This window comes from Falco naumanni, chromosome 3, assembly GCF_017639655.2.
Source record: "Falco naumanni isolate bFalNau1 chromosome 3, bFalNau1.pat, whole genome shotgun sequence".
In the NCBI taxonomy this organism is placed as follows: domain Eukaryota; kingdom Metazoa; phylum Chordata; class Aves; order Falconiformes; family Falconidae; genus Falco; species Falco naumanni.
This window is the reverse complement of record NC_054056.1, coordinates 7,632,462-7,657,071: the sequence shown is the minus strand read 5'-3', so window position 1 is coordinate 7,657,071 and position 24,610 is coordinate 7,632,462. Positions and strand designations below refer to the sequence as shown.

Sequence of the window (24,610 nt, the reverse complement as noted above, 5' to 3'; positions counted from 1 at the left end):
CCAGCAATGCGCACACAGCTCTTGCTGCCCAAATGGTCCTTCACCCAGGATTAGCTCCTGGAATGTGGTCTCCCCAGCACCGGCGCTGGCTGGGGTCTCAGCTGGTACCGCAGCAGGTAGCAGAGGTTGGGCTCCTCCACCCCCAGCATCGGCACTGGGAAGGGGACGGGCACAGCCCAGGGTGCCGGGAGGAAGGGGGACACCCATCCATGACCCCCATGTGCCATGAGGGTGGCCCAGAGCAGCAGCTTCCCCAGGGCAGGACCCCAGGGTGAGACCAGAGAGGGACAAGCCTCGTTTTCTCTGACTCCCCCCCAGACCCCAGCTGGGCTCCTGCCTGATCCAACTGGGACCCCAGGCACGCCGCTGGATAGTGGGGTCCCACAGCTACTCACCCCTTTGAGGTTGCTCATGGCTTGGAAGTAGATGAGATAGGCTTTCTTGGGCTCCAGCGGCGGGTTCCAGTAGCCGCTGTAGGTCTGGTTGTCCCCCACAGTGAAGGGTTTGGCTTCGGTGAGGCTGCTGGCAGGCAGCTCAGCCCCAAAGTAGTGTACGGAGCCACGGGACACAGCGTCGTCGAAGGTGAGCGGCACCGGGAAGCACTCCTGCCCACCCAGCTCCCGCTTCAGCTTCTTGGGCCGGTCTTCTTCTACAATGACCTGGTAGGTGCTGGCGAGGGCCAGGCACATGTTAGCTTCAGGAAAAGGATGATCCTGCCCTTTCCTTGGTGCTCAACCCCACCATCCATGCCGTACCACCCCATTTGCGGGGGGGGGTCTCACCCTCGTGCAGCCCCAGCCTACCTGATGGGAGCCCCTCTGCCCTGTGCCGGACGCAGCAGCACCGTGATGGTGCTCTCCGACTCACTCAGCGGCGACGGCATGTCCCCATAGTCGAAGGTGGGAGCTGCAAAGGGAGCAGGGGAGAGTGGGCAGGGGGGAGTCCTGGTCCCCAGGGGTGCACCTGGGGCTTCCCTCTGCTCAGTGGGGAAACTGAGGCACAAGCAGCCTTGCCCACAGCATGGCATCACCAAATGATGTAATGTGAATTATTCCAAATAAAGAAAACCCCTCCAGGTCTTGAACAAGTGTTATAGTTGGGAGAGGACCCATGGGTGTGCGCTGAGGGGGGCTACCAACACCAGTCTGACAGACTGGAGGAGACTGGAGCAGGATCCAACCTCAGCAGGACCCGAATGCTCCCACCTTCAGATGCACCCCTAGACAGCATCGCTCTGAATCGCCAGCACAGCATGAACGTCCCAACCCAGGGCAGAAACAGACCCAAGCCAGCCCAGCAGCACCCCCAGACCAAGGTGGGGGACCCCCCTGTGTCCCCAAGCCACCAGCCGCCACTGGGGTCTGGCTCACACTGCTTTGCAGTTTCGGTGCACCCATTAGTGCTCATCTCAGCCCATTTGCTGCAGTTAATAGCGACGCCACGGACGTGAGCAAACAGCCCCAAGCACTGCAAGGCTTATTAACAAACCCCAATTAATCCCTTGCTTGTACACCGATAGCTCAGACAGCACCAGTGCACTGGGCTGGCTGGACTCCCCAGCCAGAGCCCCATAAGCAGCTCAGCTGATGGGTCTGGGGGGCTGCCAGGGGGCTCCCGGCACAGCTGCCACCACCAAGAGCATCCTTTGGTAGCAGCACCCAGTCACCAAAATCCATGGGAACACACCGGAGGGTCAGCACTGCCACTGGACACCTGGGCAGAGGAGAAGCCCCAGCACCAGGTGCAGAGCCTGGGGGAACATACCGGAGATGTTGGTGGTGATCTCGGTGAGTGCTGTCTGGCCAAAGCCCTTGCCGGTGCGGGCTCGGACCGAGAAGAGGTAGGTGGTGCCGGGGTGGAGGTTGGAGAAGACGTGGTAGGTCTCGTTGCGTAGTTTGGAGACGGTGCGCCGTGGGCCAGGCACGTTGACTGCCGGGTCGGAGGACTCGATGCTCTGGTAGCTGATCTGCAAGGACAGGGAGAGCATCACCAGCGGCCTCAGGAGAGGAGAGACCTCGGATCCAGGTGGAGAAAGGGTTAAAGGGATGGATTCAGAGGAGGGGATGGGCATGGGGACAGCCTGGAAGGCAGAGGCTTTTTAGGATACATCAAAAGCAGAGGTTCATCAGAAAAGCTGCTGCTGGGTAACACCAGTGACCCTGAAAGCAGGGTCCGCAGCAGGGACAAGACCTGTGAGCTGGACCATGCAGCATGGGTCCGTGCTCCAAACAAAGGGCTTGGGGGCAGCAGTAATGCTGCAGCCACCTTTAACCCCCACGACCGAGAGCCAGAAGTTGCCCCAGATCCTCCCCACTGCATCCCTCCAACGGGACCCTCTCACGTCCCCACGGGTCCCCCGCGGGTGCCGCAGCCAGGGCATACCTCGTACTGCGTGATGAGGCCATTGGGCTCCACCGGTTCCTCCCACTTCAGGAATATCATGTCCTCCAGCGGGGTGAAGGTGAGGGACTCCGAGGCAATGCCGCCGGGCACTGGGGAAGGAAAGGGGATGTGCTCGGATGTGGCAAAAAAACAGCTGGAAGAAGAAATCCTCCGGGAAACCCCTCCAGACGGCTGCAGCAGCTCTGCCCCACTGCTGAGCCACTGCATCCCCTCTGCCACGTCACCCAGCTCCAGCACCCACCAGACAGCGGTGGCTCCCCAGGGAGATGCTCTCCCAGGCAATGACGCTCCCGCTGCACTCCCAGGCCCACCGGTGACACTTCGCTGCTGGGGGTAGGTCCCCATGCCACAGCACAAGCCCCGCAGGTACCATTTCTGGTACCGCGCTCAGTTTCCAACAGCAGAGCAGCAAGCACCCTGCCTCAGCATCACCAGCAGAGCTCGCCTAAGTTTGCCAGCGTGAGGAAATAAAAAAGAAACTCCCTTTTCTCATACAATCCAACCCCTCCCCCAGAGCCGCCAGCATCATCAGGAGACACTGCGGGCACTCCCGCAGTGAGCGATAACCTCCTCATCTGCAGACAGGCTTGACATGCCCCAGCACTTCCCCCCTAATTAACACCACCACCACCAATAACCACAAACAATAACGGCGATCGACAGCACTGGGATCAATATTTGCTTCTCTACCATGGCTTTCCTGACCCGAGGGGGTCAGCAAGGAACACTGCCGAGCCATTGCCTCCCCCAAGACCACGATTCACCAGCAGCATCCTCCGCTGCAGGCTCGAGGAGCCAAAACACACACCCTCTCACTGCAGAGGGACATCAGCTTTTCCCCTCTATTTTTCTTTTTTGCAGCTTTTGTTCAGATCTAATTACAGGGCCAAGAGAGAGGGATCACCTTCCGCACGCTTCCCACTGTGCAAATACACAGTTTCCACTTGATTTACAAGTTAATTTAATCAGAGGCGCCATGTCCTACACGTGTACACAAGGCACTTATTAAATTCACAGAGAATTACGGAAACCTTTAGAGCAGGAAGTGTGCACCTATATAGATATTTTATATATATATATATATATATAGCACCTATACATTTTTTTACATACATGTGTACATGCACACAGGCACCATGCGCTTCTGCATGCACCAGGTTGAGACCAGCAGAGGCACGCAAAGGCTCCCAGGTGTGCGTATACCCCTCTGCCATTCATATACGCACATATATATATTTATTTATGTATTTGTACATATTTATTCTGACTTGCGTTGCATGCACCCTGCCTGCAAGGGAGAGAACTGGCTCCCCACACACACCTCCCCGTGGCACCGAGATGCTGCACGGGTATTTCTGCACACCTGGGGATGAGTCTCATCGTTTCACGCAGACTGAAACCAAAATCTCCCGCTGTGCGTCACCGACCTTCCCTGGATCTATATGGGGCACCTATACACCAGCTGGGCAACCTATAGATGCCCACCCTCTTCTCTCGGTGTCATGCCCACACACCCAGGAGCCAGCAGGACTCAGCCCAGGGTCCAAGGAGGATGCTGTGAGAAACACCCTTGGTTTGGCCCAGTTATCATTGGCCCAGAAATACATTTTCCAGCCCCAAACCAGGGTTTATCCCTTGGGATGGGGGTGTGCATCTTTGCAGCCCACACCAGGCCCCCCCCTCTGAGACAAGCCGCAATGGATGCTGCAACTGAAGCTGACCTTGTGCCAAAAAAAACCATAATCAAGGGTCCTATTATTAATGAGCCTTCACCAGCTTGACTTAATTGCACGGGTGGCTGTTCATCACCCGGTTCTAGATGCCTGAATCCTCATCACCCTCCCAGGCAGGCAGGCAGATGCTGGGCCAAGCCTGTGTGCGATATCTGCAATATATCCATAGGCAGACATCCATCAATCAACCTCACCAGAGACCGAACGTATACACGGCCCCAGGTTCAATCCAAGGGGGAAGCCACAAGCCCCAGTTAATCACGGCATAGGGGAAAGCAGCTGGAGTGATTACAGTACAGCAAAAAGACATCTGGAGCTCCTGTATTAATATTCAATAAGAAAACAGCTGGAGCAGTCACAACACAGTGAGAACAGCTGAAACAATTATAGCCGGAAAATAAACCGTCAGGAGCGTGAAGCTGGGTGCCCCCAGTCAGGCACGCTCAGGGCTGGGGATATAGGAAGTGCTGAAGCGCAGAGAAAGGTGCCAAATTTAGGCTTTCAAGATAAAAACAGGACCCAGAGACCCTCCCGGCTCTGCTCCCGCTCTGCAGGCTTTGTTTTCCAGCCTGGGAAATGGGAACGATGAGTAACACGCACACAAAAGCTGCACGTTTCGGTGGGTCCCAAATCAAGGCGAGTCCCATGCAGGGGAGTTTCACGGCAGGCTTCTCCTCAGGGGTCATCCAGGGGATCTGGAGCTGGCCAGATCCTTTGCAGTTACCAGTTCTTCCACCTTAACTTCTGATCGTTGATGCTAAGAAGTGCTTTGGAGATTAATTATGTTTTTGCTGAACAGTAAGCGCCGGGAACACGGTGAAGCCAGGGATGCTCCAGCCACACTCAGCACCCAGCACCCACACCAGTGCACAGTGGTTCTTGCACTCCACACGAGCCCCAACCACTGCTGCCCTCCATGAAACAGGATGAGACTCCTGGAGCCCACCAGCTGCAGGACCAGCCACCAGCTTTTCGGGGCTGCCTAGCTGTCCCTGAAGGCATCTGAGTCATCACAGCACACAGAGATGCTGATGGGGCAGTGAAGAGGATGTGACGAGCAAGAGGAGTCATTAGCAGGAGATGCCAGCTCTGGATGTGGCCTGTCACTGATGGGTGGCACCAGAGACATGGAGCCAGCTCTGCCCTGTACCCCCAAACACGTCCACCAGATTTCCATAGCCCAAAATGACCCAAGCACTCCGCTGACAGAGAGCCAGGGACCGCAGTGCAGGGTAAGCACAGACCTGGGAGACCTTTCTGGTGGCCCCAGCTCCAGCACATCCTCAGGGAAGGGCTGGGCAGGAGCAAGAGATGCCAAACCCAGGGGTCCTGGCTCAGCGCTGGAGCCTCCAGTGAGGACATCAGCCCTGCTCAGGTGCTGGCAGCAGGGACCCAACCCCAGGGCACGGCCAGGACAGAAGAGAAACAGCTCAGCTGTTCAGGAGCGATGCAGCTGGCAAATAACAGGAGCCGGACACCCCTTATCAACGTGCGCTCGTCCGCACAACCCAACCCCACTGGGGAGCAAACCTAACCGGGGAAGAGCACTGGGGTAGCCGAGCAAAGCTGCACCCAGCTCCGGTTAACAGCACTCCCAAAGGAATGTAGCGGTGCCGAAGTTATCAACAACCAAGCGGATAAAAGGTGTTCCCTAAGTGCAAAGCGTTAGTTATTTTAATTGTTATTATGATCGCTGCTAGGCTTTGGTTCCACGTTAAGGGATGAGCCAGGATGACTCGTGCTGGGAGAAGCAGGGCATCAACCAACCCCCACCCTCTCTGCTGGACCGGGCATGGCTCAAACGCTGCGCTCAAAGGACGAGGGCAGCGTTTCTGCACTGATGTCCCCATCCAGTCCCCTCATCCCTGCAAGCCACTCTCAGCATGTCCCTTCCCCAGCCACCATCGCTGCCCCTTTCTCTCGCCTCCCCTTGCACAGCCCTGGGGCTGCAACCGCCTTTTCCCCTCCCCATTAGCATGATGGCCGCAGGAGAAAATTGCATCATGCCCCTGGCCGAGAGCCACAGACGAGCACCAAGCCACAGGGAACACCCCGCAGCTCACCAGCCAGAGTCCCATTTCTGGGGATGATGCACCTCCCTGAGCGGACTCACCATCCTCATCCGTCTGGAATATCACCTCCTTGCCCTCCTTGCGTCCCTCAGGGTTGGAGAGGATGAGCTTGACATGGATGTTCTTGTAGGGCAGCAGGTTTTTGATGGTGTAGCGGTTGGTGTTACGCTCCATCTTCATGCACTCCTGGAAGGTTTGGTTGTGGCCGGTGCCCACAAAATAGCGGTAGCAGAGCAAGACGGTGTAGGTGTGACAGCGGGTCAGGTTGTAGCCCAGCGGCTCCCACTGCAAGGTCAGCTGCCTGGACTGGATTTCGGAGAAAGCCAGGCCTTTGGGGGCCCGCATGGGCTCTGGGGGGGAAGAGAGATGGGGAGAGATGAGTGATAAAGCAAAACATCTCATGGGTTTATATGTATTATCAGGAAAAGCCCTTTTACAGCGTAGGAACAAGACAGGCAAGTGCAGAGAGCAACCCTGACACCGAAACTGGGACCAGCCCCAGCACAGGATGACGCTGCCCTGCAGACAGGGCTGGGGACATCACTGGGTCTCAAAGCCACCACCACCACAGGGACAGCAGCCCCTGTTGGCTCATCGTCCCCTACAGAGGTGAGGCCGGGTACCAGCCCCGCTCCCTCGACCAGCACCAGGAGCATCCACAAGGCCCCAGATAACCAGATAAACACGCCTGCATGGTGGGAGCCCTCGCATTTTCATTGAGCCCCTGTCAGACTCTCCAAAGGACAGAGATTGAGTGCCATCACCGGGAAGAAGTCTAATTAGCTCTAATTGGTGTGAACAGGAGAAGTCGGATTTAATGAGCTGAGCTTTTGCCAGCAGCCCACGCACACAGGTGGTTTGCGTTAGCAGCAGCAAGCTCTTCTCACCATCCCAGGGCGGTGGGAAGGACACCCCCTGTCCATCCTGTCCCAGAGCTGATCCCCCAGGGAATTCCCCTGAGATTTGTGCAGTGGAGTAGCTGGGGCAGCTCGAGGTTACAAGAGGCTTTTGCAACCCCAGCAGATGCTCCCACAGATCCCAGTGCCCTTGTGGGACCCCTCAAAACCCCAGCTGATTTTGTCAGGGAGCAAGCACAGCAGAAGGCACGCAGCCCCATGCTGTGGGCAGCCCAGCCCTACGCCCATTGCCACGTCCAGCTCTACTGAAAAACACCAAACCTCAGCCCCCATGCCCACCGACGTCACTCCCACTGGGTGGCCAAGGGCACAGGGACACCTCCCCCTTCCTCTCCCCGAGGGGTCTGGAGGCCCCCAACCTCTCCCTGGCAGTGCTGAGTGGTGCCAGGCTTCAACCTTCCCCTCTCCCTTTTATCCCAGTGTATTTAAATGCTGGGGGTGGGGGGGGTGGGGCGGGGGGGGCTGGCAGTACGGCATCCAGGGCTGATGATGGCCGGCAGCGTGTGGCTGCATCAGGAATCTCAAACCTGCCACGACCCAGGGGAAGCCAGGGAGAAAAACACATCGTGATGGTACGTGGGAAGAGCTGGGGAAGCCTGAACGCGGTAGCTATAGGATACCAATCACAGGGCACCGAGGGCATCACACGGCGCCTGTCACTGGCTTCAAGGCAACAGGAATCCTGGGCTTTCTCGCAGCACCTCTGAAAACTGATCTGAGATGCAAAGCCGCCGCCAGCCCCTCATGGCAATGCCTGTTTGCATCTCCCCCCCTGCACTGGCACCGGCCGCTCTCCTCTCGCCCACCCGTCTCCGAAGCCGACCCTGCTCGTGGGGCTCCCCACAGCCCAAGCTGCCGGGGGTGCCCCACAGCCCTGGGGCTGCAGCCGTGTCCTGCTCCGCTCCCTCCCCGTGCAGGATGTGCCCACCGGTCCCCGCCTGCAGGGCAATGCTCCCAGCTCAGCAGCATCACCTGCACTTGTGTAGGGCTGGGTGTCGGGGTGTTGTGCGGGGTCCCAGCCCAGCACCGCAGCGGTGCTGGGTCTCGGGGTGAACACGGCACAACAACCCTGTGCCTCCATCACACCTCCTCCCTCTGCCTTCGACTTTGCTCTGTTACCAGCAGCTGAATGCCAGCGCCGGGAAGGCGGTTGCCATGGAACATCTGAAACGCCACCCCCAGCCCAGCAGCCAGGGAGGGGAAGCATCCCCCAACCCATGTCTCCCCCCGTAGGGATGCAGGGTCAGCCTCCCCTGCAGCCCCACAGCACTGGAGAGGTCCTCACCCCCTCACCCCCCAGACCGACAGCAGGGCTGCACTTATGGGCTGTGTTGCTTCATTTTGGTAGAGACAAACCCCAGCTCCCACCTTCCCCAGGGACACCGAGGGGGCTTCAGCAGGGATGGGATTGCCCTGAATTACCCCCGGGGCATGGCTGTGTGTGGGAAGGCAGCCGACCCCTGCAGCCAAAGCTACCACCCCTCCAGTGTGGCACAGGGTTAACACTTTTAGAAGAAATATTTTTCAGAGCCACAGACTGCTCCAAACCAGGCACCGGGGAATGATCTACAGTTCCTGCAAAGAGGGAACAAGACGGGAACCTCCCCAGAGGCAGCCAAAGGGCTCATCCTCAGGGGCAGCCTGAAATTTGGGAATGCCCTGAGCTGGATCCAGCCCCGAGCCCACAGCCCCCGCCGAGCAGCAGCCACCACCTCTGCCAGCATCTGTCGGGCTCCAGGGATGGAAAGCAGCCGCAGCACTGCTAGCCCTGCGCATCCCGCTGTGGCCCTGCTGCTGGCCCCTCCTGTGCCGAGGTCATACCTGGGTACTAATGACTGATCAGCAAAAACCCACCGTCCCTCAGGGCGTTTTCAGGCTGGACCGATATCCAGCCCCTCTGCACAGCCTGCCTCGTTCAGGATCCAGCCTCGACCGTGCACCCTGCTACCCCCCTGCCCCTGACCATAACGTGGGTTTAATTAGCCGTCCCTCCCCAGACGCTGCATACAGCCACCAAGAAATCAGTTAGAGGTGTATCTGTTGGAGCAGTGATGCTCCGCACTGGCAAACACCCTCGGCACCCAACCAGCGCCAGCCATGCTCCCTGCCCGGGGCTCAGGGTGGCAGGGGACCTTGCCAAGGCCACCTGGGGCGGCAGGGATGCACTGTGGGACCCACCTGCGCACTTGGTGCGGCTGATGAGGGGCGGACCCGGTTTGCCAGTGCCCCCCTCGCCGGGCCGGGTGAGCAGGACGCTGATCTCGTACTCCGTGTCTGGATCCAGGTGCCAGAGCTTGTAGGTCTGCATGTTGACAGCGTGGACCTCCGACCAGGGCCCCGAGGTCATGCGGTACTCGATCTCCTTGCGCACGATGGGGCCGTCGCCGATGATGGAGTTGGTGTTGAGCTGAATGATGAGGTAAGTGGAGCCAGCCCGGAGCAGCTGGGGGGGTGCGATGGGTGTAGGGGGCTCTGGAAGAGAGCCAGAGAAGGGGTAGGTGGAGCATCCCCTTCCAGAAGAAGCTCTGCAGCATCCCCAAGGCCAACTCTGGCACAACCACAGGTACCACAACTTTATTTTGTTTTTTACTAGGTACAGCCAACACGGTCACATCTCTTCCCAAGCAAACCCACCACCTTTGTGCTGCAGGGCACACAACCAGCACAGATCCCCTGCCCCGGCGACACAGGGACCAACACCGAAGTGTGGGAGGGCACCATCCCGCCTTTAAACTGCAGCCTGCGCACGTGCCCTCCGTCGCTTTCAGTAAAGCTTTAAGAGCTGCCATAGGGTTTCATCTGATCAAACCTTAATTATCTTTCTAAGATACACTGCCCAGCGTGGCGCTGCACAATTTCACCATAATTAATTAACTCCCACCTACCGCAATCAAAAATAAATGATCTAAGTCCACCGGGAAAGGTAGTTTCCTGCTTTTATGGCGAACCATCTGCATGTAGCAACTTATTCACAGCGAGAAACCGCAATCCCACCACCCAAGTGTCCCACCTTCCTCTTCCTCTGCAAGCAGCGCAGCAGAAATAGCCCGTCCACAACCCAGGGACCTGGCGGGCAGCAGCAAGTCACCCACCTTTCACGATGAGCTCGGCAAAGTTGGAGACACCAGAGCCACGGCTGGACTGGGTAACGCAGCGGTAGAGGTCCTGCTCCTCCTTGGACACCTCGTCCAGCTGGAAGGTGGCCAGGAAGCGTCGATGGCTGATGTGCTTCACGGAGGCGGCCGGGACCACCTCGCCGCTCTGCCTCTACCCCACGGGGAGAGACACAGATGTCACCAGGAGGCACAGCGTGACATCCGGAGCCACCAAACACATCCCCAAATGATATCTGCTTAAAAGGTGGGGGGGCTGCCCTCCCCCTCGCTGCCCAGCAGGGCTTTCTCCCAAAGGGCAGGCACCAAGGCGCTGCAGAAGTGATGCGTGGGCTTGACAGCGGAGATGCTGGTTTCACCCCCGCTGCTGCTCACCTGCATGAGGAACCGCTCGGCCTCAGCCGCCTTGCCGGCGGCCACGCACTGGAAGGTGGCATTCTGCCCCGCGTTGACCTCCACGTCGCCCAGGCGGGAGAAATGAGGCGCTTTGGCTGCCAAGGGATGCAAGAGGTAAGTGGCCGAGCTCTGAGTGGAGCAGCAGGAACACTGCTGCAAAAATCCCATCACAGCCCAAGAACCCACCCAAGATGCCAGGGCTGGAGCTGAGCTCTGGACGGGCTTGATCCCCATCCTCACAGCCCAGGTCGGAGTCAGGAATTTGCTCCTGTCCTCGTACAAGTGTCCCAGGGAGGGATGCAGCCCTCCCCCCTCCAGCATCCTGCAGTGCTGGTGCCAGAGAGGGCTGATGGAGGGGGGCAGGTCTCCTACCCCAGCCTGGAAGAAATAGGGGGTGAACCCCAACAGCCAACATGCTCGGACAGCCTGGGATTCCAGATCCCCACCAGCAGTCCAGGTGGCCCTTTCTGATGGGGACACTCAGGCCACATATTCAGTCCACACTTCTCCAAGGTCACATCAAAAAACTGAAGCAATGTTGGAGGTGGTAGCGATGGGGATGAAAAAAGGAGCCCTGGAGGAACTCGGGAGAAGGAGCTCCACCAGCCTTGGTGACAACAGGACACCCAGGTGCCACCAGGCTGCACCCCAGCATTAGCCCATCAGCTCTCCCGAGGACCATCCCGGTGGGCACCAGCTCCGAACACTGCTGCCCAGCCCACCCCCCACCGCCCACCCTCACGTCCCGTCCCCTGGCACTCACAGCACGGATAATTCAAGAGCAAAATGTCATCCAAGCCAAGATAACCCCTGCGCTCGCTGGAGACCATCGCCTCGAAGAGGACCTGCGGCACCAAACAGAGGGGTCACCCATTGCCAGGGGGGTCCACACCATTCATGCAAGGGGGGGGAGGGGGTTCTTCTGGGGCTCACCTGGTACTCGCTGGGCCAGAACAAGCTGACGGCCAACTCTGCCTGGTGCCACTGGCGGCCGTGGGAGCCCGAGGCATTCCAGACGGCACTGCCCACCGGGCCCCCCGTCACCCGGACGTAGGCGCTGAGGGTGCCAGGGCTGTGGCCGTCCCGGCTGTACATGAAGTAGCTGAACTGGAGGCAGTGGGTGTCATTCTCACTCAGTGCCTGGAAGAGCAGGTGAGCTTTCTGGCCTGGGGCGTGCTGCGAGGAGTTCACCATCAGGTAGGAGCCTGCAGCGGGAGGGAGAAGGGAGGAAAGCGTGGAGCGATCCCCCTGTCCCACATTTCCTCAGCTACGCCAGCAGTGATGGAGAAGGCGGAGGATGTGGGACTGCAAAAACATTCACGGCTCAGCAATGATGCTTGGGTCCCACTGGGTATGGGACATGCAGGACAGGAGCAAGGGACCTGGGACGGAGTCAGCATCCAATGCCTCTTTGGGCAGCACCAGGACACTGAAACAGGACCTGGGCGCTGGAGGAGGAGGGAAGGATCAGACCCACTGCCTCCAGGATAAGCTGCCCCCCCCCCAGGACGCCAAGGTCGGTAACCACTTCGATGCCACCAGAGACCCTCCGCCTGCTTTGCTTTAATGCTCACAGCTTCGGCTGCGTCAATATTCCCCTCCCCAGCCGGGCCCCAGCCGTTTAATTTCCATTCCCATCGCCTCGTATCATTTACCACACAGTTGTCGCCGAGTTTAAACTGTGCTCGGCAGGCACTCACCGGGGGAAAAGCGCTCATCGGCTTAACCGGCAGCAGCACCGCAGCTCTCCGGGATGCTGGCCCCAGCCCCAGCCCCCCCCATGCCCCAGCCACCACTGGTACTCCACCTCCCATCACCCAAAATCACCAGCAGCAAAACCAGGAGTCCCGGTGTGTGCCCCAGTGCAACTCTAAGGCCGTACTTATGGGGCAGGCAGGATGAAAATCGAAAAGGGGATCCTAAAGGCAGCAGCCTTCCCTGCCCCACACCCTCCATCCCAGGCAGTCCAGAGGCAGCAGGGGGATGCAGGAGCCCCAGCAATTCGTGGCAGCTCCCAGAGCCATCCGACGTGGCCGTGGGGCCAGGACACAGGGTGGATGAGAAGCTGCCCTGCCAAACCCTCCCCATCACCAAAGGCGAGGGCATTATTAATATCCCTTCAATTTTAATAATGGCAGAAGCTGTAAGTAACAAAGCTGGGCCATTTATTCAAGTCTGCCATTGTTTTCCTGACAGTAGGTGCTTAATTATTAATAGCTTTCACCACCGGTTAATTTAAACGAATTCACAAGCTTTCCTCCCAGTGAGCGGCATGGAGAAAAGCCTAATGAAGGCAGCAGGGGATCGTAGGGGACACCCATCCATCTCCCCCAGTGTCTGCAGGCTGCACCTAGTAGGACTTCAGAAATGCCTGGGGAGACCCCGAAACCCCCAGGGGCTCAGAGCATCACCTGGGGAGACACGGTACCAGGTACCGCACCACACCTTCCAGTGCATCCCTCAGGGATGGGAGCCAGAGCAAGGCAGAGAAATTACCAAAAAAGCAAAATTTTCCCTGTGTTGCTGATCCATGTGTGCGCTTGGCACCCCCAGCCCCTCTGGGCAGATACTCAGGGTGAAATAAAACGATAATGATTTATTTTCTCAGAGCCAAGCACAGCCACATTTCAGTGACAGAGGGAAAGGCACTCTGTCCACAGCTCTTCTGGCTGGGGGGGGGGGGTTTCCCCTCTTGTTTCCCCCAGCAAAATTATTTCTGCACCAACAAGATCAGCTCCATTTGGTACGGATGACAGTGGCGTGGGGAGCGACTTCCGACCCACCCCGTGCCAGGGGACATCTCCCAGAAGCCACCTCCACCTGCTCCATCTGCCAGGCCCTCACTAACACACCCAGACCCTTCTTCCTCCCCTCCCTTTAAAAGCAAAAAGCCAGAGGACCAAAATAAAGAGATCAAGACTAAAATTAAGCCACTGACAAGTTATTTTAAAAGACTGAGAACATCCATTGAGGTCATCTGGGACCACAGACACGAACGGGTGGCAATCCATCCATGCATCACTCAGCTGGCAGGGTTTTCCCCTCTTTATTTTCTTCCCAGTGCTACTGCAACAAAAAAAAAAAAAACAAACAACCCAGGCTCCCACCATTCGCTTTTGTGCTAATTATATTTGTCCTCATCCCTTGTAAATCACTGGTCCCAGCTTCAAAGTTGGAATTATTTATTTTTTTTTAATGCAGGAGCAGCAGCGGTTCTTGCCCCTGGGGTGAGGTGCTGCACCCTGCATGGAAGCATCCCCTGGCATGGACAAGGTCCTGGGGCTGGCAGCTCACCAACACCCTCGGCAGCCCCTGGGGTTTTTTTTCTGCAGGGGCTGGTTTTGGTTTTCAGGGAGGTTTTTTGGGTTTGGTTTGTTTGGGGTTTTGGTTTTTTTTTTAAATGCAGCTCAATAAAATGGCAGCACAGCCCACCTGGCTGCTCCCACCAGCAGCACAGGGGCACAGAGAGCTCCAAGAGGCAGCAGCTGCCAAAATGGTGACAAGGGGGCGACTGCCACCTGTCACCCCCAAATGCAGTCCCCCCGCAGGTCACCAACCTGCTCCCCCTGCTCTCTCGATGCGGCTGACTGCTGCCCAGGCACCCAGGGGGCAAGGGGGCTACACAGCCCCTCCTGGGGAGATGCAGCAAGGACTTGGGGGTCCCCCAGCCCCCTTCCACTTACTCCCTGTTAATCCACCACTGCTGCCAGGATCTCCCCACGAGCCCCCACCCCACCAGGCGCTCAGCTTCCAGCAGGATCCAGCAGCTTCCCAGTCAGGGCAAGGGCAGAGCTGCAGCAAGAGCTGTGCAAATTGCCAAGTTCCAGTTTTTCAAGCTTAGCTTAACTCCTGCCCACAAAGCCGGAGATGGGGATGGAGAGGAGGGGGCACCTCAGCCCTGCCACATCCCAGAGCTGTAGGTGGGGGGACAGGCAGGACCACTCCCAACAGCTGGGGGGTTGATGCACTATCACAGTTCATCAGCACAGCAAGGGTTATTTTTGAACCCTATCCATATGTTGGCATTACACAGCAAAAATCTGCTCCAAATATGCCGGGGAAAATAATTTCTGAACCTCCCACGAAACGGGAGCCTCAAACAGCCCCGGGGCATCCCCCAGTTCAGACTTCAAACCAAAGGACAGGATTCGGGCATACATCAATACCGTCCTTTGCTTGTTAAATCCTTCCTCTGATCCTCAATTTAAGGTCAGTTTGAATCAAGATGCTGGTCCAGGCGAGCTGTCACCCCCGCTTTGTCACGGCGCACAGTAAGTCAGCCCCTCTGTCTCATGTCCCCCACAACATAATATAATTTAGCTTTCAGGTGGACTTTTAGACAAGAACCAAAGCGCTCTGTGGAGAGAAAGACTCAAAAAGTGCTAAATAATATTTCAATCAAATAGGAAAAGAGAAACAAGTTTTCAGAGATGTTCCTTAAGGAAAATAACATCAATTTGCTACGCAAAAGTCAACAATGAGTGTTGAGGTGCAAAATCAGCCCAGAGGGGCTGTGCACAGAAAGCCTTGCACCCCTCCCGGCAAGTCCTCATGCGAGGTCTCCAGCCAAATTTTTTCCACTTGTGGGATCACCAGCTCTTCATTGGGTTTCAAATAGGGTCTTCAAGGATAACTTGGCACCTCCGATAACTTTGGCCATGAATCAGAGATAAATGAGCTCCCAAGGATTTCCACACACACACACACCCGTTTCAGGCTGAAGCTCTGCTCGCCCACAGGGAAGGAGCAGCTCTCCCCATCAGGCTGCCCTTCCCCAGGGTCCTGCCTGCATCCCTCTGGGAAAAACCCAAACCAGCCCAGCAAGGAGGAGGGAAGAACCCGACATCCTCCTCGATCCCCTGTCTCATCAAGTTTTAGCTCCTCCAAAACCACGGAGAGATAAAAATAAAATTTAAAAAAAAGAAAAAAAAATCAAAGAGCTATTAAAAGGCAGCCAAAGGCAGGCAGGATGACAGGAGAAGGTGGCACCGCCAGCCAGGAGGTGCCAGGGGACCAAGTCTGAGCACCGCAGCATCTGCCTCCAGGAAAGCGCTTTGGAAGACTAAGCCCGACCGTGCCTCCTCCGACCGTATGCCCGTTTCTTCTCAACATGTCAGAGCCAGCACGGGAACCGGGTACCCGCTCCCCACCCCTGCACCGAGCATCCCCCCAGGGAGCCCAAGCACCACCTGATCTGCCACCACCACAGGGTCCTTGGACAAACTGTAATCATTCCCCCAGGAGCCAAAAATTTAAGCATAATTTTTCATGGGGTTTATGGATACGCAGCAGAAGCTGGTTGGGAAGCGGTGCCAAAGCTATCAGCTGAAGGAGCAACTCCTCGGAGGAGATGGAGGGACATCAGAGCTCATCGGGGTGGGGGGGACATCGGCCCGGTCACTCCCCAGGGCATGGTGATGGGGCTGCGCCAGGAGCACGATGCTCCGTGCACAGAGAGAGGGAAGAGCCAAGCAGGGAACAGAAACTGATTCACAGAGGATTTTCTAATGTCACTGAGTTTGGAAAAAGAAAAAACACATTCAAGGGAAAAAAAAAAACCCACCCACGGATATGCTGGCTTAGTATTTTCTAGCACAAGCTGCGAGGAGTGGAGGAGCCCGGGCGCTCCAGCCCCCAGGATGGGGATGCTGGGGGAGGGGGGGCAGGCCAGGAGGGCACGCAGCCTCCATGGGCAGCTTTTCCCACAGTTTCTCACAACCCAGCTCATCTCCTTTGATCTTCCAACCAGCAGCAAAAAGAGATGCCTGCACCTCATCCAGGGAGATGTTCCACAGGGCACCCTTGACCTCTAAGGGGCACCCTGCATCTCTGCAGGGGTGAGGAGAGGGACCCAGCCTCAGCTCTGCCCCGTGCTCCAGCCAAAACCATACAGGGCTTAACCTAGACACCCCGTTTTCTTTTGAGGTTCATGAAGTAATCCCAACCTGCAACGCCAAGAGCTCAAAAAAAAAAATCTGATTTCACTCCCGTGCCCCATCCCCACCTGGCGGCCCCCCCCCAACACCTGGCCCTCTGCTCCTCAAAGGGCATCCAGCCCATCCTCAAAGGGCAGGATCTAGCCGCATCCTGCGAGCCCTGCGGGTGCCAGCAATGCCAGGTGCTGCAGAGCACAACACCTGTCCCTCCTCGCCCCAGCTCCACGCAGCAGGGCTTCTAGATATTGCAGAGCCCCTGAAGGCAGGTACAGACCAGCCTGGCACATAGAAGTGATGCTTGGGGGAAAGCAGGAGGAAAGTGCACCCAAAACATCTAGGGAGAATTATTTTGGTGCGGGCACAGGGATGGTGCAGCCTCATCCCTGCCTCCCTGCAACTGCTCCTTTAAAAGAGAACAAAAAATAGTTGGAGGGGGAAAAAATAAATAAATCACAATTGCAACACGGGAAAGACCCATCCATTGTCTTTTGGTGAAAGGGAGACTAGTCAAGAAGGGAAGAGAGAGGGGGGGAAAGAAAGACCCAAACCAAAGAAAGCAAAAAGAAAGAGGGATGGAAAGGTAGAGGCAGGTGGCCCGCAGCCAGCATCCGCTCCAATAAATCCTACGCTCCTTGAAACTGGCTGATCTCCAATAAAAACTCATTTTAATCTAAGACCACGAGACTTCTTTGGAAAGTGCTCCCTGGAGAGGCCCCGGTGCTGCGAAATACTCTTCATCCACCAAGCTGCTGGGGGGGACCAAGAGGGGCAGTGAGGCTGCAGGAGCCTCGTGCGCAGCTCCCCCTGCACACCAAGGCACAACGACACAGAGCTGGGGTCCCTGCACCCGCTGGGTGCCCCAAGACCACGAGCAAACGGTATTTACCTGGTACTGGGGGAGCCCCCAGCCACGGGGACGAACGCCCCTTCAATCAGCACTGGGGACTGGTGCCCTTCCTAGGGACCGGACCCAGTGATGCTCCGTGCCCACAGCTCAGCCCCACAGTGCCCAGCCTGGGACACTTGCATCCCCCTCCCCATTCAACTTTGGAGTTTTAAACTCTTTGCATTCATTTAAGCCCCCATCTCTCACTAACCAACCGTTATTTCCTCAAGCAGTGCGAGCAGCCCCATTCCACCCAACCCCTTCAGCCCCTGCAAGCCCCCAGGCTTTAAACTCTGGCTGTTCACTGCAGATTTTTTAATCACAGCTGAAAACCAAGCAGAAAACCCAACTAATTACAGGTTTAAGACTCCCCATCATGAGCCACCTCAATCCCCAGCTCTGCTTCCCTCCTCACTGCCCTGGGAAACCCCCCTCAGGACACACACAAATTAGGATAATTCAGTTTAAAGCAATTATTTGGAATATCATCAAGGGAGGAACCGGGATCTGTCAGCAGTCCTACAGGCAGGCTAAGGGTTGTCTGCCCTCACCCAGCACCCAGGATGTGGTGATGTGCCAGCAGGGACGGGAAAGGAAGGAAAAGGTGATGGGAAGAGGAGAAAGTAAAGGAAGAGGAGGGTTAGCAGAGGGGAAAAGCCAAATTAAACCTTGGCACGAACAAGGCACAAGATAAACAGCTGGAGGCAGACTGATGGAGCAGTAAAGAGTTTTCTATAAGGCAGTTAATGTTTTAATAAAAAAAGTCATTTTTACAATTGAGCTCTAAAATCAGCTCTCTTCTCCTGCGCTTCTTCAGCATAGGACCTGACCTCCAGGCTGGGCAGGAGCCGGCAGTCCCCAAAACATGGAGCATCTCGAGCCCCCCGCAACCTGCCGAGCAGATGGGCACAGGGACAACTCGAGGGGGTCACAGCAGGACACAGTCCGGAGCTGGGAGCAAGCAAAGCCCCCAAATGCCACCCAGGCACAGTGCCCATGCCAGCCTGCTGGGAGAGGGGCAGCCCCCCACAGCTGCCCGGCTGGCCATACTCCCCCAGCCTGGCCACCAGAGAGAAGCTGGACCCAGAAAATAACAAAAGCTGGTTTTAAAGCAACGAGATAAAGAAGCCCATTTGCATTTTTTTACAGTTCCTCAGACTTCGGAGATGCCTCCAACTCACAGCCACAAGCCCTTCCCCACACTCCCATGAGCCAGAAACACATTTTTCCCCCCTTTTCCACATTTCCTAGGGATGAGAATTTCTCATGAACCTGCAAAAGCAGCAGGAGCCGACACGCCAGCGGGGAGAGAGCAGGCAGTGGCTGCCGACCCCAGGCAGGGAGAGCGGCTCTGAAGGTGCCCCTTTACGACGGGATCTGGGTGCATCCCAGCTGGCAGCAGCCACAGATGCCGCGCTCAACGCCAGATGGGGAATTTGGCATCACCGGAGATGCTGCCGATACCCACGGGAAGCGTAGCAGCAGCTTGGGCAGCTTTCCATCCCGCTGCTGCGGGCAGGGGGATGCCAGGGTGCTGCGGACATCCCACACACAGCCCCTGGCCAGCCCCCGGACCAGGGCTGGGGGTGCCTGGGCTGAGGGCAGCAAACGCAGCGATGGCAGAAGTCATGTGCAGAGGGAGCAAAGCCAGAAATCTTGACTTTCCACCCCAAAAACACATGCCTGGACCGTATGCAGGCTCCCTCACCTCAGGGTGGGCTGGGGGTGCCAGGGGGTTACACCCCGCCAAGGCAGCAACACTGGGCTCAGAAGTACCCAGAGCCATTCAATGTCCCTGTCACTGCTGTGCCGTTAAAAACCCTTCTCCCCTCAGCAGCAGCAGCAGGGTCCGACATCCCCCGTGCCCAAGCAATGCCCTCCCCAGGGCCACGCAGCATCTGCCTCATCGCGCTGAGGACCGACAGCTCATCACACACAGCAGCACCCTGCCCCTGCGTCTGAGGACAAATCAAGCCTAAAACATTGCAGGAATTAAACCCAGGAGAAGCCACCTAGTCCAGCTCCAAGGTCCAGGACTGAGGGGTGGGTTGGGGGCACTAGGGGGATGCAGGGTGACGAGCACGGCCCTGCTGGGGACCAGGACTCACCGTGAGGCAGGTCAGCTGTCAGGTGCGGCATCATATAGCTGCGGACGAGCTCCCACCCAAAGTCATCATCCTCACCCTGGCTGTACTCGCACTGGCTCGGGTCGCCGTCCTCCTCAAAGGTGCAGCCGGCTGCAGAGAGAGAGACCCATCAGCCCCCGCTGAGACCCCCTTAGAGCAGCTGGTCCCTCCCTAAGAGCCATGCCAGGATGGTGTGCTGCACCCCACAACACAGGGGGACCCCAGGCAGCCCCCCATGTGCACCCATGAGCAAGGTATGACCCCACCTGCTGCTAATCCCCCACCTCTCCCATCCAGCTCCTCCACCAGTGAAATGAGCTGACAGGTCTCAGCCACGTGAGCAGGACGCAGCTCCCAGCTTTGCTTCCCAGGGGTCAGTCACCAAATAACGTGTCTCTCCCAAAAAACAGGCACTCCACATAAGGATTTGCAAAACCCCGGGGGCTCCTGTAAAGGTCCTGCTTTGACCTCAACCCTTCGTTTGCCTGCACCGGGTTTGACCTTGAGCTCCTGGGGGTCTGCCCGTTGCCTGACACGACGGCAGCAGGTCCCAGGAGGGCCTTCAACATCCCACAGCACCCACACCCCTGGAACAGCATCACCGAGTCCGTGTTGTCGTCGTCCCCCGCCCCCCTCCAGCTGCGGGCTGGCACTTCTGAGCCCTCTCATTTATCTGTCGGGGCTTTGGGGTTGGTTTTTATCCTTTGTATCCTTTGAAAGCAGAGCCGGGCCAGGGGATTATTTCTTCTGGGTTTTTTCCTATTTTATCCCCAAATTACAGCAGTAATTCCCCCACCACCCGGGGATTTGCCTGTTAATGGCCTCGCTGCTGCCGCACGGGTTGTGCTTCCCAGTGCCGGGGGATGCTCGGGCACATCGCTTATGCAAACACGAATCCAAACACTGGAAAAAATCCTCTAAAATGCCCAGAAAATAACGATTGCCAACTCTTTCACACGTAAGAGCGTATTTGAGGCTTTCCCCCGGTTTACACTCATTTTTTCAAGCACGAGGGCACATTCCAGCTCCATCACCAAGCTGGTGGGTTTTTTCCCCCCCTCCCCTCTCAGAACCACAAGAAACTTCTTTTTAAATAACTTAAAGCTAATTCTCTCATATTCATATGCCTGGAGGCACCGAGACCTCACAGCTTGCTTAAAATCCTTCCCGAAATGGAGCGTCTGCCCAGCCCACGTGCGGATGTGCCCCCGCGCCGCAGACTCGGTGCTCAGCGCCTCCAGCTCTCCCCACGGGACACAGCAGATTTTTAAGAGTCTGAAATTTGACTGCGCTTTCTAATGGGAGAAAAAGTACAAATCTGTCAAAAATTTCCAGGAAGGAAAGAAAATAAAAAAATCCAAAATAAAACAGTGTCAGAAACTAAGTGCCAAGTGATTTTAAGAAAAAAAAAAAAAGCACTCAAGCGTTTCTTTCCAAGATCTGCTGAAATGGGATATATTCTGGGAGGAAGAAATTTGTTCTTGGGGCTTTTTTTTTTTGTCTGAGAAACGAAAGTGGAGGCAATTGGCGTTTCGGGCTGGCAGAGCCCCATTTCTCAGGGAAAAGCGATCCCTCCACCCCCAATAAACTATTCCCAGACACACTGGGGGAGACATAACCCCCTCCTCCTAGGCCAGACCCCCACCACCCGCATCCCACTGCCACCAACCCACCCTGTGCCTCCGTTTCCCCACTACTCCATCACCACAAGGCTGGATCCTTGGCCACCTGCAAGACGATGCCCAGGCTCCAGAAGCTTAAAATGCAATTACACAGAGCAGATATTTTGCTGGCAGAAGCACAGCTGGCCAAGCCGATCCATCTCCCTCCTCGGACAGGTTTATTGTTATAGCTTTTTCCTGCACGAGCCTTCCCTCCCATCCGCGGCGCAGAATGAAGGAGGCTCGACTGGCCACTCCACCTCACTGACAAATTTGTCTATGATTTGCATACACCGGGAAAAAATAAAAAGGGTTTTGCAGAGCCTCAGTTTCCATGAGCTATGGGATGTTTTGGCACCATTTCTCCCCACCCAAGGGCAGGGCTAGGGAGAAGCTCGACCTCCAGTCCCTTCTCCCTCCCCATCACAAGACTAAATGGGGCACAAAAATTAACACCTGAGCAATTAAACGTCAACATCCCAGCTCCAGAAGCAGTGGCTGTGGGTGCCCCGTCAGCCATGGAAAGTCAGAGGGGGTTTCAAAAAAGAAAATATTAAGGTTTCATCAAAATGTTTGCAAGGAGGGCAGAGAGACTGCAACCTGAAATACCCATCTGCAACAAGGGGGATGGTTGTATCCATCGTAAGGGCTAACAGCAGTGGGACAGGGTCTGGGGAAGCCAGCCAGGGCTGGATGCACCCTAAAAGTCACCAGGCAGAAACAAGGAGACCCCAGTTCCCAGCCCCTGCGCTGGCTCAGGGCCAGGGTAACAGCAGCTCCGGGTGGTGAGATGAAGGCAGTGAGCGCAGGAGGTGCAATATGAATGCAAGAGGCTAAAAATACTGCTGGGGGCATGACTGTCTGCTCCCCGGGGGTGTGATGCATCCAAGATGATGCCTGAACACCCTGAAGTCACCTAACACACACCCCACACACACACTCCAAACCCTGCCCCAACTCACGACCTGCATCCCGTGCCAAGGACAAGACATCGTCTATTAAACACCCCACACAAAACCCCCATGGCACCGTCACGCACCCAGACACAGGGGAGAAAGATGAGTGCTAACACGGGTTAAACACCAGATGGATTGACATTTTAAGAAAAGGAAAGAAAAAAGATGTGGTTCAAAGGATTTGCCAGAGACATGGCTACCAGTGATGCTCAGCATCCTCCCCGGGTACCACTGCCAGCTCCGTGGTGCCAAAGCATACCCAAGCAGAAGGGAGCAGAGGGGCAAGTGCTAACACAGGGGTTAAACACCAGATGGACCAAAATTTTTAAGAAGAAAAAAAAAAAAAAAGAGGTGGCATGAGGGGTTTGCTAGGGAGACTGGTACCAGTGCTGCTCAGCATCCCTCCCCAGTACTGCTGCAGCACCAGGGCATGTCTGGGCAGAGTGGAGCTGAGGCATGAGCAGTAATGTGGGAGTTAAACATCAGATGGACCAATTTTATTTAAAAAAAAAAAAAGAAAAATAAATGGTGGCTTAACAGATTCACCAGCAACACAAGTACTAGTGCTGCTCAGCATCCCCTGTGTATGCTGCCACCCAGCATTCCCCTCCCCAGGGATGGAAAGGAGGAAGCTGGGGAAGGGGAGAAAAGGAATGAAGGATTTGCAGAGGGAGTAAAAGAAAGACCAAACAACGGAGTACAATGGACAGCATCCAATTAAATCTCCGTGACCACTGAGGAATATGATCACCCACTCACCAGCCCGCCTGGCGCTCTTTCATCCACCAAGTCCACGCTCCTCTCGCTTCAAAGTTAGTTACACACTTAAACCTTTTCTGTTTAACCTCCTGCGCCATGGGACATGCTCCACAGGCTTCTTTTTTTCTTTTATCGAGCAGCCTTGAAAAGGCTCCTGTGCGATAGGGTGGCCCGGCACCATCCATGATGGGACCGCAAGCTCCTGTATCCCAACGAGGGTATAGCCACACCACCTAGACCCTTTGAGGCATCATCTGATGGGGATGCTACACAAATAACATACCAAGAAGTGGAAAAGCTTTATAAAAAGAGTTTATACCCAAACTTCAGCAAGCGCAGGCTCCCCAGAGTAACGAAACTCAGGGTGGGTGCTCCAGACTCCCAATCCAGGAAGAAGCAAAGCCTATCGATGGGAAAAAGCCCCTTTTGCTCCTGTCCTGGCTCAGCCAGGACTGCATTAAGTCCCACGGTCATCTCTGGGGTGCAGCATCTTGGGGGCACAAGCCCACAGCACCCCATGCTGCAGGGCACAGGCACCAGCTGGCAAAGCTAACACAGGTGACCTTTCAGAGTCAGGATTAAATTTTTATCCATGGCCTTTTCCAGCAGCTCCTGCCCAACATCCCAGGTAATTGCCAGCAAGAAATCAAAAGGATTCAGGTACCTGCAGGACACACCGTGCATTGCCCCAGCAGCCAAGTGGTTGCATGCAAACACCCTGCACAGCAGAACAGGGCTACGACCCATCTTCACCATCAGTCACCATCATCCGAACACACTGAGATGTGGCAGGGGGCGAGCAGAGCTCCTTTGTCTCCCAAATCCAGAGCTCCCACTGCTTCCTGGGAACATGGATGGAGCCGGAGGCTATGCAAAGTCACACAGCCCTGGACTATCATACCCAAGACCTCTTAAACACATAGGAGGAAAGATGCTCTTTTTCTGCACCAAAGAATCAAGTTCTTTTTACAGGATAAATGGTCAATGCCGCCACTGCCAATGGGGAAACTGAGGCATGCAGCTGATTTGGCAAAGTCCCATAACACCAGCAGTCCAGCATCATCCCCCAGGGATGTGGAAAGCGATAGGATGCAGAATCCTGCTCCAGCGGGTGCCGGCAAGATGCCATCTCTTCCCCGACACCCCCCCACAGCCGAGCCAGCCTCCCACCTCCCAGATCCCTGTTGCTATTTAAAGGCAATTTCCTTGGCACGCTCCTACAGGAACATGTCCTGGGAAGGAAACGTTGGGAGCGGTTTTCCTCTGGGCACCAGCAGACACGGGGGATAGGGAACACATACTGCAGTTCATCTAAAATTAGATACCCTTCTTATCCAGCAAGGTCTCGTACGTACCATACCACAGGCTCCCGGCCGAGGTTATTAATGGTTACGGGATGGGAAGCCCCCAGGTCTGTCGGCAAGGGGCTCGGACTCCCCAGGGGATGATGCTACAGGAATCCAGGACTCGGGACTCGCTCGGGGGGATGCGGCACCAAGGAATCCAGCTCAGCAAGAAAACCAAGACTCAGAGCGGTTGCCACGCTGCAGCATCCCAGCATCTTCACACCAGTGGAGACCCCCACCACATAGGGCACCCCATCAGCCCCACGGCCAAGCCCAGCTGAGCCCAAACACCGCAGGGTTTCAGTC

General features: G+C 56.3%; 1 protein-coding gene across 4 annotated transcripts in view; it reads right to left on the bottom strand.

The window, feature by feature from the left end:
* PTPRU (protein tyrosine phosphatase receptor type U) overlaps positions 1-24,610 on the bottom strand; it is a 71,210-nt gene that overhangs the window by 33,717 nt on the left and 12,883 nt on the right. For all 4 annotated transcript variants that reach the window (XM_040587320.1, XM_040587321.1, XM_040587322.1 and 1 more), the window contains exons 2-12: positions 19,565-19,693; positions 11,568-11,839; positions 11,398-11,479; positions 10,614-10,729; positions 10,218-10,392; positions 9,304-9,597; positions 6,250-6,558; positions 2,383-2,492; positions 1,765-1,966; positions 804-906; positions 396-669 (exon numbers count right to left, since the gene is read on the bottom strand). In XM_040587320.1, the coding sequence (XP_040443254.1) occupies positions 396-669; positions 804-906; positions 1,765-1,966; positions 2,383-2,492; positions 6,250-6,558; positions 9,304-9,597; positions 10,218-10,392; positions 10,614-10,729; positions 11,398-11,479; positions 11,568-11,839; positions 19,565-19,693 (2,066 nt within the window). The remainder of the gene's footprint in view (positions 1-395; positions 670-803; positions 907-1,764; positions 1,967-2,382; positions 2,493-6,249; positions 6,559-9,303; positions 9,598-10,217; positions 10,393-10,613; positions 10,730-11,397; positions 11,480-11,567; positions 11,840-19,564; positions 19,694-24,610) is intronic.